Source organism: Clarias gariepinus, chromosome 9, assembly GCF_024256425.1.
Source record: "Clarias gariepinus isolate MV-2021 ecotype Netherlands chromosome 9, CGAR_prim_01v2, whole genome shotgun sequence".
Taxonomy (NCBI): domain Eukaryota; kingdom Metazoa; phylum Chordata; class Actinopteri; order Siluriformes; family Clariidae; genus Clarias; species Clarias gariepinus.
Genome location: NC_071108.1, coordinates 19,246,079 through 19,259,925, shown reverse-complemented (window position 1 = coordinate 19,259,925; position 13,847 = coordinate 19,246,079). Strand labels below are relative to the sequence as shown.

General features: G+C 35.2%; 1 protein-coding gene across 1 annotated transcript; it reads right to left on the bottom strand.

Moving 5' to 3' along the window:
- Window positions 1-4,422: 4,422 nt before the first annotated feature.
- ptger4a (prostaglandin E receptor 4 (subtype EP4) a) lies at window positions 4,423-9,195 on the bottom strand. Its single transcript, XM_053504113.1, has 2 exons — window positions 8,234-9,195; window positions 4,423-5,544 (listed from the first exon to the last, which is right to left on the bottom strand). Exons 1-2 carry the CDS (start codon window positions 9,011-9,013, stop codon window positions 5,059-5,061), a joined length of 1,266 nt encoding a protein of 421 aa, XP_053360088.1. The 5' UTR covers window positions 9,014-9,195; the 3' UTR covers window positions 4,423-5,058.
- Between the last annotated feature and the right edge of the window lie 4,652 nt (window positions 9,196-13,847).

Genomic DNA, 13,847 nt, shown 5'->3' with positions numbered 1-13,847 from the left:
GAATAATGCTGTTATAAGTAGCCATTTATTTATACTGCATGAGCTTCTTGCCTATTTTATATCAAATATGAAAGTCCTTTCCAGACCTCCTACAAAATTCTGGAGTTTATCTGAATATTTGCCCATTTAGTCAAAAGAGCATTTTGAGGTCAAGCACTAATGTTGGATGAGAATGCATGGCTTACAGTCAACATTCCAACTCATCCCAATGGTGTTCAGTGAGCTAAGGCAGGCCACAGGAGATCCTCCACACCAGTTGTGTTAAACCATGGTTTTATGGACCTCGTTTTGTGCACAGGAGCACAATCATGTGGAACAAAAAAAGGCCTTTCCAAATTGTCGCCACAAAGTTGGAAACAAACAGTGATTAAAAATGTCTTTGTAAACAAAACATTGCAATTTACATTATACTTCATTGGAATTAAGGGTCATGGGCCAAACTTTAAAATTTAGCCCCAGGCCATTCTTTCCCCCTTCTCCATTTTACTGTTACCACCATGTATGGTAAGTAGTGTTTTGCAAACACTCCTAACATGGGAGTGTAGTCTTAAAAAATTTTTTTCCAGGTCTTAAAAATGTGGAACATAAAGAATGTATGTTTTTTATGATTAGTATCGCCATGCATTTCAGCATTACTCGAGTACAGTCTACCCATTCTTAAAATCAGTTACAAAAATTCTGTGCCATCCTTTCTTCTGAGAAAATGTGATTAATTCATGTACCTTCTTTAACCTTTTTTTTTATAGACAGGGCAAACGTTTGGAGAAATTACCCTGGATGTGACAGGGCATCATGCACAAAGGCGCATTTACACACTCATTCACGTGTATGGAAAACTTGTCATTGGACCACACATCAGAATTAAGAGTTATTTGTGCATACTTAACCAAGCCAAGGGAAGTAAAAGTTAATAAGTACAAAATATTTTTGTTATTTATATTTATGTTATTCATTTTATATCTACTTCACTGGTACAGACTATGCACATAAATCATAGGGCAACAAATGGATTTATTCAAGCCAAATTTCATCATTCTGAATGATTGCATTAACTTCAGTTTAGCAAACTTAGCTGGAGAAGAAGTAAGTAAAGTTGCATAGTTTCAGGAAACAAATGTTTTACTTCCTTAAACATTTAGTGTGACTAGTCCAAGCAGTTCAAAGACTGTTAGGCAACTTTACCCCTGTGAGAACAGTGCACATTACGGTCAAAGAGATCAGTATGAGCTAGAGAGTAGTGATCACTGAGGAATGGAAATGAAAATAAATCATGTTTTTTTTTTCTATTTTTTATTATTGAAAATTATAGTATGATTAGGAACAAGAAAAATTATTACAATTTTTATTTACACATTCTAGTAAGATAAGCCTTTGTAGGGAATGTTTTGTTCTTGTCACCAACATTATTACTTTAAAGTTGCATTGCAGTTCACATTTATTAATTAAATGTAATTATTTTATAAATATTTTTGGAATTGAAATACTCAAAAACTCGAAGCCTGCTTTATAAGAAAAAACATTTTTGTAAGGTTTGTTTGCACCCAGTTTTTCTTAATCATGCTTATACCAGTTTAAACCCTGCTGGAAATATATAAAAATATAAATACCTTATGTAGGTAGTTAGATGATTTTTAAAGCTTGTGAGTATTTTATGTGTAAGTGTAGAACATGACTGGTTCTAGATATGCTTTGTTACTAACTCAGATTACAACTACCATTAAAATGGTACAAATAAAGGATTCGACTGCAAAATGAGAACTTCATTTTAGCAGTTTTGGGACAAAAGCAAGCTTTTCAACACAAGGGTGTTAAAAAGCATAAATGCAAAAATATTATAATTGTTTTTGTTATATTAGTGTGAATTTGTATTATTTTGCCAAACTGTAAGCGCTGTGATGCATTGGCATCCTGTCCAGGGTGTACCACATTTTGTGCACTAAGTCTCCTGGAATAGGCTCCAGGCCCCCGCAACCCAGTACACAGGATAATGTGGACAATGAGTGAATAAATGAGTGCCAGACTATTAAACACAAAACCTTTTTTAATATAAAGTTGCACTGAAAAAAATAAATCTGAGATGTTGTAAATGTAGCATAATTAAATCTGTGTAATCAACAATAAATAATCAAGTTTGTACATTTACATAAATATATCTAAGTTAGAACTTAATCTGCATTTGTTAAGAACACAAGACAATGTGCATTTTTTCCTTAACTTTTTTTTAATGTAATCCCTGACAATCTTTTTAAGTGGACACACACAACAAGCAATAATCTTTTTCATTTTACTCTGTTTAAATAAAACTGCCTCCCCATGGAAAAAGCACGGGAAACCCCGTGTCAAATTAAAAGTGTACCAAAGCCTCATTGCGGTAGGAAACAACTCTTTGGAGCATTCTGTTCACCTCGTGTGCAAAATGTTTTAACAAGCAGAAGACGACCTGTGGATTCAGGACCAAGTGCGCTTTGAAGGAACTGTGGATGTTCAGGAGTGTATGCACGGGTTGTTTTTTCTACCCAAGCGCTGGGTTGCCTCTGTTGGGTCATTTTCCTGGGTTATTTACAGAGAGTTGGGTAGTTTTTGTGTAACCCAGCTGCTGGGTTGAAGTTTGCTTGGCTCCCCCCCAAAGTTCACCGGTGTCAAACTTCGTGTCTCTCTTGAGCTCCCACACCGCTGATGACGGTTTATCCTTCTCGGGCATTTAAGGGAAAATGACGTTAAATACAAGGTCTGTATACACATGTTCACTCACCTAAGTCACACATGACTGAAAAATTATTACAATATATAACATTTATTACTTACTAAGAAAGTACCACAGCTGAACAGGTAACTACTAGATGGAAGTATTCATATTTGAGTGACTGTAACGTGCCCGTATGACACTAGCTATGACATTTTTTCGAGTAATTAGCTTAAAATCAACGCAGACCACAAGATTAACTAGTCTGACATAAAGAGCTTTATCCTAAAAGCCATGCTTATTTTGCTGTTTTATTTTTGGTAGTACCTGTCTCCATATTTTTGTTTCAGGTTACCTATACTCTATCTTAATGGACAGCTTTGTCATTTTCTTTCAATTTAGTATCAATTCTATTACACACTAAATTAATAGTCTTATTCAGTTTAATCTTTGCTATTCAACAAAATGTTTACTTTCTTAAATTTTTTTTTTCTAAGATTGGAACCAACATGGTGGAATACCTACAGCAGGCTGAAGTGTCAAGGCCGTACCCCTACATCCTGACGTTGGGAGATAATGACCTGCGCTGCTCTCAGGCATTCGTCATTCTAGTGGGACAGGCTCTGGAGCAATGCACACTACTTGGAGCGGTTGATGTGTGATTCAAGGCATTTTATATTTTTGACAATAACTATCAAAAGTAGTGTGCACCTGTATAGAACTTTTTAGTAATGTTGCTATGAAATAGCGAGGCCTACTTGAAAAGTCATAGACAGTGTTTGTATGTTAAAATGAGACCAGGGCTGGATAGTTTTGTTCTGCAGAAAAGATATCTAATGTCACAGAGAGATCCTGCTCTGTAGAAGCTGCCTCAGCCTATTTGTGCAATTACTCCATTCTGCCCTTGTGAGTAATAGTATAGTAATGGTGTTGCTGTTGATTATCTGTTCTTGTGCTTTTGAAAAATAAATATTTTTTCTAAAAACATTTAATAGGATGTTGTTTATTGCATATATGTATGGTTTGCAAAACTTGAAAGTTTTTTTGTACTAGACCAGTATATTAAAGTAATTTAACTGTTTAATAGACATGGGTAATTTTATTTTTTTACACAGATTCACTATAAACAAATAACCCATTTTGCTGGGTAAAATTAACCCAGCATTATGGTTAAATATGACCTAGCATTTGGGTTTAATATTTAACCCATCTTGCTGGATTGAACAAATCACCCATTTTGCTGGGTTAAATTAACCCAGCAATATTAACCCAGTATTTTTAGGGTGGTTCTTACTTTAAGTTTTGTGCTGGATGAAGTTGCATTTCAAAGTACAAAATTACACAACTGGTATTTTAACTATAATATATAAGAAATGCCTAACTAGATAATGTGAGTATATGTAACTTTAAAATGAGACTAGGACATTTAATAAAACAAAGTAGGCCCCACTCCAAGTAATATGGAAACTTAAAAAAAGAAAAAGTTAAATTTTAATTTAAAATACATATTTGAAACTCTTAAAGTTAAGTAGAGCATGGACACAAAAGAATGACTAGGGAAGTTATTAAATTAGGTAGGGGTTGCTTACGAAATTAAATAGACTTAACTAGAAAAAATTAAGTACAGTAGACTTTACTAGCAAAAAATATTTTTTACATAAAGAAATGTAGTAAATACAAAGAATAGTTTTGTTTGAACTACATAATAATCTGATGCAAAAAGTTACCTTAATTTTTTTAAGTAGATCAGGCTGTTTATTTTTATCAGTGTCGTTGAAAATCATGAGAATCATGAACAATACAAAAAGTCCAGCTTACAATGCATCATCACTATTGTCATGATCAGCAACATCAGCACCTCTACCACTTCAGTAATTTACAACAGGCCTTATCGTAGGCATTCCTGACTGCTGGGAAACTGCAATGGTAATAAAAGTCTATAAACAACCTTTCTTTTACTTTAACCTTCTCCAAAAGTCCACTAAGTGCTTTTTGTTCATTTATGTCAGCGCCACTTTCCCCTCACAAGTAGTTTTGTTTAAAAGAAGTGATCTGTGAGTATTACAGAAATTTATGCATTTTCCTTTGCATGAAACTCGATTGTTCACTGTTGAATTTTATGAAAAACATATCAACGGTTTTAAAAGAAGGATGTGTAGCGAAAAAAAAAAAAAAACTGTTATAGGCAAATTTGTGTGCCATAGAAACATAAATTTTCCAGCTAGAGTGAAAGTCAGAAATCAGTGTTTATGACATTTTGCAGTCAAACCATTCAAATGTAATTAAACAAAATACATATAAATGCAAATATACTTACAGATGCCACTACATGCGGCTTTTAGCACTAAATACTTTTCCCTTGGAAATTCATAAAGTTAAAATAGTTGAGGATCTGGTTCTTTTAAGCTTGAAGTATGACTTGTGTGGTTAATAGGGCATGCTTCTCCCACACTATTTGAAATGTTCCTGTTGAAGAACTCTGACCCAATGTGACTTGAACTGGTGTCTTTGCACGGCTCAGTTATTGCAGAGAGATAAAGAAAAGTCTGTGAGGGACTTCTGACCTCCCTCATATTCCGAGACACAAGTGATAGCGAGTCTTTGGAGATAATGGAGGACACTCGCTGTTGCTCCAACCAATGGAAACTGCCCTGTTTCTGCTGCCCGCATGCAATGATCTTGCAGAAGAGATAATTGAAATTTTTCATGACTTTGATGAGGACCGCTTTCCGGAGTAGTATGTAGATCCATGGATCGAGAATGGGGTTGGTCGAAGCAAATCGGATAGCCAAAAGATCTGGGTTTTTGTCCAACCGTTTCTCCACTGGAATCTTATATATTTGGTTGATGAACACCTGCACCTACAGACAAGATATTGAAATTAACATCATTATTTGCTCTTCTCAATCTATAAATCCCAAACATTTCCAACAACTACACAAGCAAAACATGAATTAGGAGCAACAGTCAATACTGCAAGGGCTAAGGATCCACAGAAGTGAAATTTACAACCCCTTTCCTGGAGGCAAATTTAGATGTTACTAATTTTTTAACAAACTACATAGATTATAAATATGGTGCATGGTGTGTATGTTGATTATTTTATTTTAATATTTGTACCAACATAATAAGTGTTTTTTAAATATAAAAAATATTTTGTAATGGTTTTATCTTAATTATTTTAGACCTGGCAACTGAGAGCTGCTCTATAGCTAACAATGTCAATACAGACATTGCAGTAATTATTATTATGATTTGAATATGAATTCATGAATATGTTGGAATATACAGGACTGTGCAAAGGTCTTAGGCACCATATTATCATTAGTACAGATTTTGTTACATATGTTTATCATGTCCACATTATTACCATTATTAGTACAGTACATATTTAGTTACATATTACTTATGTTTGGAAATAGTCAATTATTTTGTCCATAATAATGTACAATGAACATATATAACCAAATTTGTAATTAAAATAATAAGCAACTAAGAATTTTGCACAGTACTATATGTTATTGTGGCTGACGTATTTATATCTAGCATGTGACAAAAGTTCTTGAAATGGTTCTTGCAAGAGCAGTATTTTTAAATGCATTTGCAAAATCATCAAGCACCATGATGAAACTGACTCTCATGAAGTCCATCCCCGTAAAGCAAGACCAAAACTTACCTCTGCCGCAGAGGTTCAACTGAGTTACCAGCCTCAAAAATCACCAATTTAACCTCAGTTTAGAGACATTATAAAGGCTTAACAGAGCATAAGAAGCAGACACATCTCATAAATAACAGGACAAACTAACACAATTACACAAAAAGGATTGCCTTCTAGGCCAAAAAATTCTAGAAAGATCCAAATCAAGTTTCCTCCCTCAAGTATTTACTTTATAAAGCCATTTCTTCATTGTAGATTTTGACAATGAAGACTTTAATTAATAATTCAATGTGGTGGTGTAAAGTGGCGAACTACTAAAAAATATATACATAAAATATAAAATTGTTCCAAAATTCATGGACCTACCTGTATAACATGTAGTTTTATGTCATTTATATTGTCTTTCAATTTTGTATTATTATTTTATTTATTTCTGTAATATTTTTATCATTTATATTATTTATAAATAATCATTAAATTTATCAAAAAATACTGAAAACTGTGACAATGTTATGACTTTTTTTATTTAATGAAGATAAATTGTAAAAAAAAAAAATTATTTATTTATTTTCCTCTGGCTAGTGAAATAGATGCTAGCTAGAGTGCCTTACTGCTGTAATCTTGTAGATTACAGCATCAATACACGGGAGACACCATGTCATGTTAAGTTATCTTGACTGATCTAGCTGTAACAGAAGGCCAGTTGTAAATATCTTCTGTTATACAAGTTTAATGGCCATTTTGACTGTGCACATGCTTGATATTGCCCTATCTGACCATGGGAAAGTTCAACCATGCATATCTCCACTCCAAACATAGATTGTCAAGAAAAATCTGGTGAGAAAAGTAACCTATATGAAAAGAAACTTCACTTTCATTTTAAGTACCCTTCTTGAACATAAAATGAAATGTGTTATCATTTAGAATGTCTTTGTTTAATGATAATTTTACACTTCTAAAATGTTTCAAAAGGTACACTCATAGAAATGGATCCAGTGGTTGGTACTTAAATAGTTAGCAGTTCTTGGCTTCTTAATAAGGCTCTGTTTGTAACTCTTTCTGATAATGTAACTGTTGTACATACAGGTAAAACCTGTCAAGGTTGCTTCAGAGGAACAACTGAAAAAAATTGGTTCCTTGATATATAAATCAGAATATGATTTATATTCTTCCACTTATATTGTCTTTCAAAATAAACAAAAATTTTGTTTCTTGATATATAAATTAGAATATGATTTACATCCTCCACTTCCAGTTACAGCCGACCATAACATACTGTGGAGAATATACCGTAGAATAGATGAATACTGTATTTTATGTTCCATCAAAATTGGCTAAAATTTATTTACAATGTATGTGCGTTGATGCAGAAAGCAAAATTTGCCACAAGTAAACTGGTCTACACTACCGTTCAAAAGTTTGGGCTCACTTTCTAACTCCACGCTCGTTCCTGATTTTTATTTCTTTCTACATTGTAAAGGAATGCTGAAGGCGTCCAAAAATGCATTAATCTCCTTCGAACAGTTAATGGTGAGATGTGTCTGCTACTTTTGCTCTGTAAAGACTTCATAACGCCTTTAATCTGAAGGGTGAAAATTTGCAAGTGATCCCAAACTTTTGAACGGTAGTGTACATGCTTAAAAAGAAAAGATCAAAACTAAGAAATAAAAAAAATCTAACTGGTTCTTTGCTGTCTCTCATATTTCTTAAGGGTTTAGTGTGGATCCTTACAACAGAAGATTTTCTCATCGAGTGAGGATTTTAAATTAGAACCCTATTAGGAAACAAAGAACATTTTAACCATCCATATAACCTTTGAGGGGTCATTTTCCCCCCAAGGTGTACAACGATAGGCGTGTGGATAAAAAATTAAAAAAAAATAAAAAACTCACGACGAGGGGAATGGAGCACACAAGCACCACGGCAGAAGTAGCGATAAGCAGCACGACCATGTGGATCTCGGCTCCTGCCAGGCGCCTACAGCTGCGCTTCCTGCCGACCTCCGTGGCTCTCCCCTGCTCGCTGCCCAGCGACATCCTCCGCACAAACCTGCGGTGCATCCGCATCAGTGCGCCACACACCGCAACATTGCAGATGACGGTGGCCAGGATGAGGATGACGCAAACACCGGCGTACATGTACGAAAAGGTAGCATGGATCTTCTTCTCGGTCCTCCAGTCTAGGAAGCACCACGTATCCGGGTACTGCATGGTGACCCGGCCGAAACCCAGGCTCGGGAGGGCGCAGAAAACTCCATTGGAGACATAGATGGCGACGAGCGTGGCGCCCGCAAGCCTTTGGTTAACATAGTCATTGTAGAAGTATGCGTGGTTTATAGCTACATACCTCTCCACAGACATGGCACAGATGATGCTGAGACCGGCCAAAGAGAAGAACAGCAGGATGAACCCGAAATACTGGCATAGAGGCTCTCCCGCCGGCCACGAACCCTTCACGTAGGTTACAATAGTGACAGGACTCGCCAGCACCGTGCCCAAAAGATCCGTGACCGCGAGGCCGCACACCAGAGTGTAAAATATGGTCTCCTTCTGCTCTTTTCGGGATTTACACAGCACGACGATGGCGATCAGGTTGCTCATCACACCGAATATGAACATGACCACCGGGACCGTCGGTTCCATCCTCAGGACTGAAGTCGTGCCGTTGGACATTAAGGACGCGCCTGTTCAGGTTTCCGAACCTCCGGCGACGCGCAAAGCTGTTAGTTTCCTTTCAAAAGTACTCAGACTGTGCGCGCGAGGTGACCTTTGCGTAACCGGAAAATTGAGCTGATCAGTTGTGTAAAGAGGTAGAAAACTTACAAAAGTAGAAACATCTCAAACACTAATAAAGTAGAAATATCTTTTTCTGTTCTGCAGCGCACAGAACTTCGGCGCAGGCGCACTAGAGGAGAGACTAGTCTAAAGTTTTACAGGTTTGCCCCGCCTCTGTTTACTCGAACGCAGAAAAAAGAATAGCAATGATTATTGGCTATATTTAGCCTAAATAGAATAGGAACTAAATTAAATCGAACTATGTTTAGCGCTGTTACCTAAAGTGACCTACTACCAAGTCATGACTTAAGCTGGTGACCTGACCATTATGGCTTAAAGAAAGATAGAATGGGCTTAGGTCTGGAGGTATGTATGAGTTGGCAGTGATTTGGTGTAAAAACAGGCGTAAAAAGTGAATTGCTTTCACTCCATACCAACAACCACAGCAGCTTTTCTAGAATAAGTTTCTTTGATGTAGGTTGCAGCTATTTTTACACTTTCTAACAGTTAGTAAAAAGCAGGTCTGACTGGTCCAATAAAATGTTGCGGTAAGCCTAAAGGCAGATGACAAAGTGCAGGATAACACAATAAGTGGAAAAATAAAGCACCTAATCATTTTAATTGATCAATTTTTAAACCAATAGAGTACTGTGTTCATATATACAGTATGCTCAAAAAATATAGATATGACTGTACATCTGTAAAAATCTTTAAAAAAAAAAAGGGGTTTAAGCAGGATTCATTGGTAGTCTTCAATTGTTTTACACTGCAATGCATAGTTTAGAGATTTGCATTTATGATTGTCGATGACTGGCTGGTTGTTAATTTTGATGGATACCCGTGATGGGTACAATTCTTATGCACAGCTTGCAGCATGTCTCTCTTGCCATTAGGCGGTATGTCCGCACTGTCTAATAATAGTGAGATCCTATTTGAAAATGTAGGCTGAGTTATGACTAGCAAATCTGTTTGTGAATAGAAAAGGGAAAAAAAGAAACACTGACTACAGCCCTTGGGTGTTCCTGTTATGAGTAGCAGGGTGTGAGAGCTTGTACTAGTATCCTTGGCAAGCTTTACATTACTCACATTAGAAAGAATCAGGCAGTAAACTGACAGATTTACCTTTATGATTTAGGGTGAACTATTTGATGATGTTAACTGTTCATATTCAGGCTTGACAAAGTTCAATAATCAATATAGGGTACTTTAAAACAACACATAAATATTTTATTCATATTTGATAAGTCTGTGCATTTGTGTAGACTATAAAACTGTATAAAGTGTAATTCATGAAAACTAAGAGAAAAAGCTGAAAAATCCAATTCAAAGCTGCTAATCGCTTGGGGTAATAATTTCTTATCCAGTAAAAATTGTCTTACATATAATGCAGACCTGACATGCCTGATGAGTAAGTAGTATTAGTTGTAGGAGTACTTGAGATGCCCAAATGAACATATTAATAAGGCTGTTGTTTTGTTATCTGTACTGCTGTGGTTCAATATGTGCATACTTCTAAATAAGCAAGAATTAGGTGCTGAAAAACCTTTATAGCCATGCATGTGCAAACATTGGATTGGAGTTGTCCAGGCATGTTTTCAGTTCAGTCTTTGCTAACTCTGAAATGGGCATGAAAATAGAGATTTTTTAAAACATTATGCAGGGGAATATTATTTAAAAGAGGTGTCAGAAAGAAGCCTGATCTCCAAGATAAACACTGTGTTAGTAGGGACAGACCAGACAAACTAGGAAGTGCTGTGAGTGACACTGACACAGAAAGCTTAAAAGCCAAAAACACAATCCTCCTGTGTCTGAAAAAAATAACCCTGAAAAAAAAAATCATGCATCAAGTTGACATAAAGAAAATAGCTATGAGACATGGCACAGCATGCACAGCATTACACTCCCAGTAAAGTGTTTAATTACTGAGGTATGACAGTCCAACTGAATGCTCAGTGTTTGGCTTCACATTTTCTTGTTCTGTCAACCCTCAATTATGTAAGAAAGGTAGCAAGGGGTAAGTCCTTAATAAACCTGCCTATACAGAACATGAATGCATGTGAAACAGACTCTTGTCAGAATGCCAGATTCGGATTTACTAATAATTTGTTCCACATTATTTATATAGTGTATGGTGTAAATGTCAGGGGAATATGTCAAAAAAAAAAAATACTGAAACACATCTGAAAACCACAGTTGTGCAGGATTTAATTATTGCTGTGCATATTATCACTTTAACACTGAGACAAGCTTTATTTTAAAAGGTAAGAGGTTTCAGTTTATCGTTTGGGGCTTCTTGCATTTTGCCAAAGGCTATTCTATTTATAAGCATAACAGCTACCAAGAACAGAGCTTCATTATTCCTTTGTAGTAGTCAACATGTGGAGACACATTTGTTGGCTGGTTGGTAAAATGGAAAAAAATAGTTTCCTTTACTGTTTTCAGGCTGTGGTCTTTGAGATTATCATCTATTTTAATACCATTATGCCCAAACAAATTCATGATGGACTTTAAAGACAAGCGTTCATGCAACTTTTTTGAAATATTTTAGGGAACAATTGTATCCCCAAATATATGCCATAAAAGTCTCATCAGTTATATTTTTGACAATCTATCATAGTTGTGAAATACAATAAGTTTTGTATTTCAACATGCATGATGAATCATTTCCGGTCTAAAAAGGGCCACACTTGACAGCCAAGTTTATAAGGCGAAACAGGGGCAGCCATTTAAACCAGAATTTTAAAACTTTATTTTATTGTGAACAGAGTGGTATCAGATAATAATAACCCCTGAATCATGGTAAACATAATGAATAAAAAAAAATGGGGAAAAAAAGCACTGGTCAGGTATTTTGCACAAAAGTCTAATCAGCAGGTTTTTATTTGCCTTAATGTAACAATTAGTCACAGTTTGACTTTTTTAAAAGTCCAATGGCAAACAAAGCTAAATAGTTTTTAAAGCTAGTAATGGAAATATCAGTAAGGCTACAGAAATATACAGCATGTGTCCTTTTTTTCATCCACAAATCACACCATTTGAAATCAATGACGGTATGTGGTGTCACTGGTTCTTTCTCTTTGTCTTCTTTTTCTATTACTAAACTAAGAGCCACCACTGACAGATCATAATGCCTGGCACAAATATGCACTGTTTGCAGAAAAGATGGCTTATATCCTACAATTACCTTCAGCATTTTTCACAGCCTTTATAAAAAATCAACAAACAAACATTATAAACACTACATAAGGTGATGGTGAGGTTGGAGTTGTATTTTTAGTTTTAAATGCAATCCCCACACCAACAAGCTCTTTGGAAGGTTTTTCCTTCCTCATAAAAAAGCAACATCTCAATTTCACTAAACATTACTGGAACTAAAATTGGAATCATCTGTTGTGGTCAAATGAGACCAAACATTTTAGGCCATATGAACACCATCAGCATGTTTGGTGAAAAAAAAGGGTCTGAATACATGGAAAAGCCATCATACCCAATATAAAATAAGCATGACCAATAATTGATGTTTTAGGATTGTTTTGTAGGAATGTTTCAGCTCTTCTGGGTGTCCCTGATAGGTGTTTATGACATGACAGTAGATGGATTAACAAACCATCTTATATTAACAAGAATTCTCCCAAGGCAATATTGAAATGATTGTAGGAACACAAAAGCAATAGTCATCTCAGTCTCTGTATTTAAATATGATTTAAAACATATGTTCTTAATCCACAATGTAAAAATATTTTTTTATGTCCTTTATAACGATTAATTAAGAGCTTAACTGTGCTGCAGCTTTTATGCAATGGGACCACTTTGAGGTCTGTATTTTATTGTTAGCACGTAAAATGCATTATAATAAACTATGGTGTATAATAAACTGTATATAGTAGGAGTACAGTGAGAATCTAGAATATCATGAAGCAGTACATTTTCATTAAGTTTAATTTAAAAAGTGAAACTCTTAGGGTGTGGACTTTGCTTGTTCTCCTAAGATTTATAGAGAATGAGTGAGAGAGAGAGTGATGAGTGAGTGAGTAAAATCAAGACAAAGTCAAAAAGATACATAGACCCATTTGGATGATTAATTAAATGATGCTAAAAGTCCTGTAATGTCTTTTAAGTTGCCAAGCCTAATCTCTCATCTTCTTTTTGTGATTTAAAACTAAGTACAGCTGGTAGAGTCTCTATGCCAATATAATAATCTAAATGGCATATTTGACTCTGTATGTATAATTTTAAAATGTGTTGATATGAGAAAACCCAAAATAAAATAAAAATCTTGGGGTTTCCTTCTATTAAAGATACATGCTGTATATTCATTCTGCCCAGCTTTGTTTCAACATGTTTGAAGTGAACAAATTCAACAGAAGGCAAATTTTACAGCATCCAAAAACAATCTAGATATTTTTGTGGCAAACCTGTGGGAAAGCATACATATGCGGTCAGAAACAAAAATATTTAGACTTTGACAAAAAAAGTATTTTAGCTGTCTAACACAGTATGTTGCAGTTGCTTAAGTTCATGCAGCATTAATTTCGGAGGATTTTCATTCTTTTTAGGGAATCAAATATGATTTCATTTTTAAAAACTTTCTACAATTAAGAATTCAAATAATTCTTCCTGTTGCTTCTGTCTATGTCATAAGATGAAATTGCTTCAAACCATAAGCAGTTATTTTTCTTCTCCACACTCACCTCTTCCCATTATTCTGGTATGAGGGTGAACTTTGACCTCC

Excerpts from the sequence above, each read along its gene's own strand:
- ptger4a (XM_053504113.1), bottom strand. The coding sequence starts at position 9,013 with ATGTCCAACGGCACGACTTCAGTCCTGAGGATGGAACCGACGGTCCCG. Across the intron at positions 5,545-8,233 it reads TGTGCTCCATTCCCCTCGTC|GTGCAGGTGTTCATCAACCA; the intron begins GTGAGTTTTTTA and ends TCTTGTCTGTAG.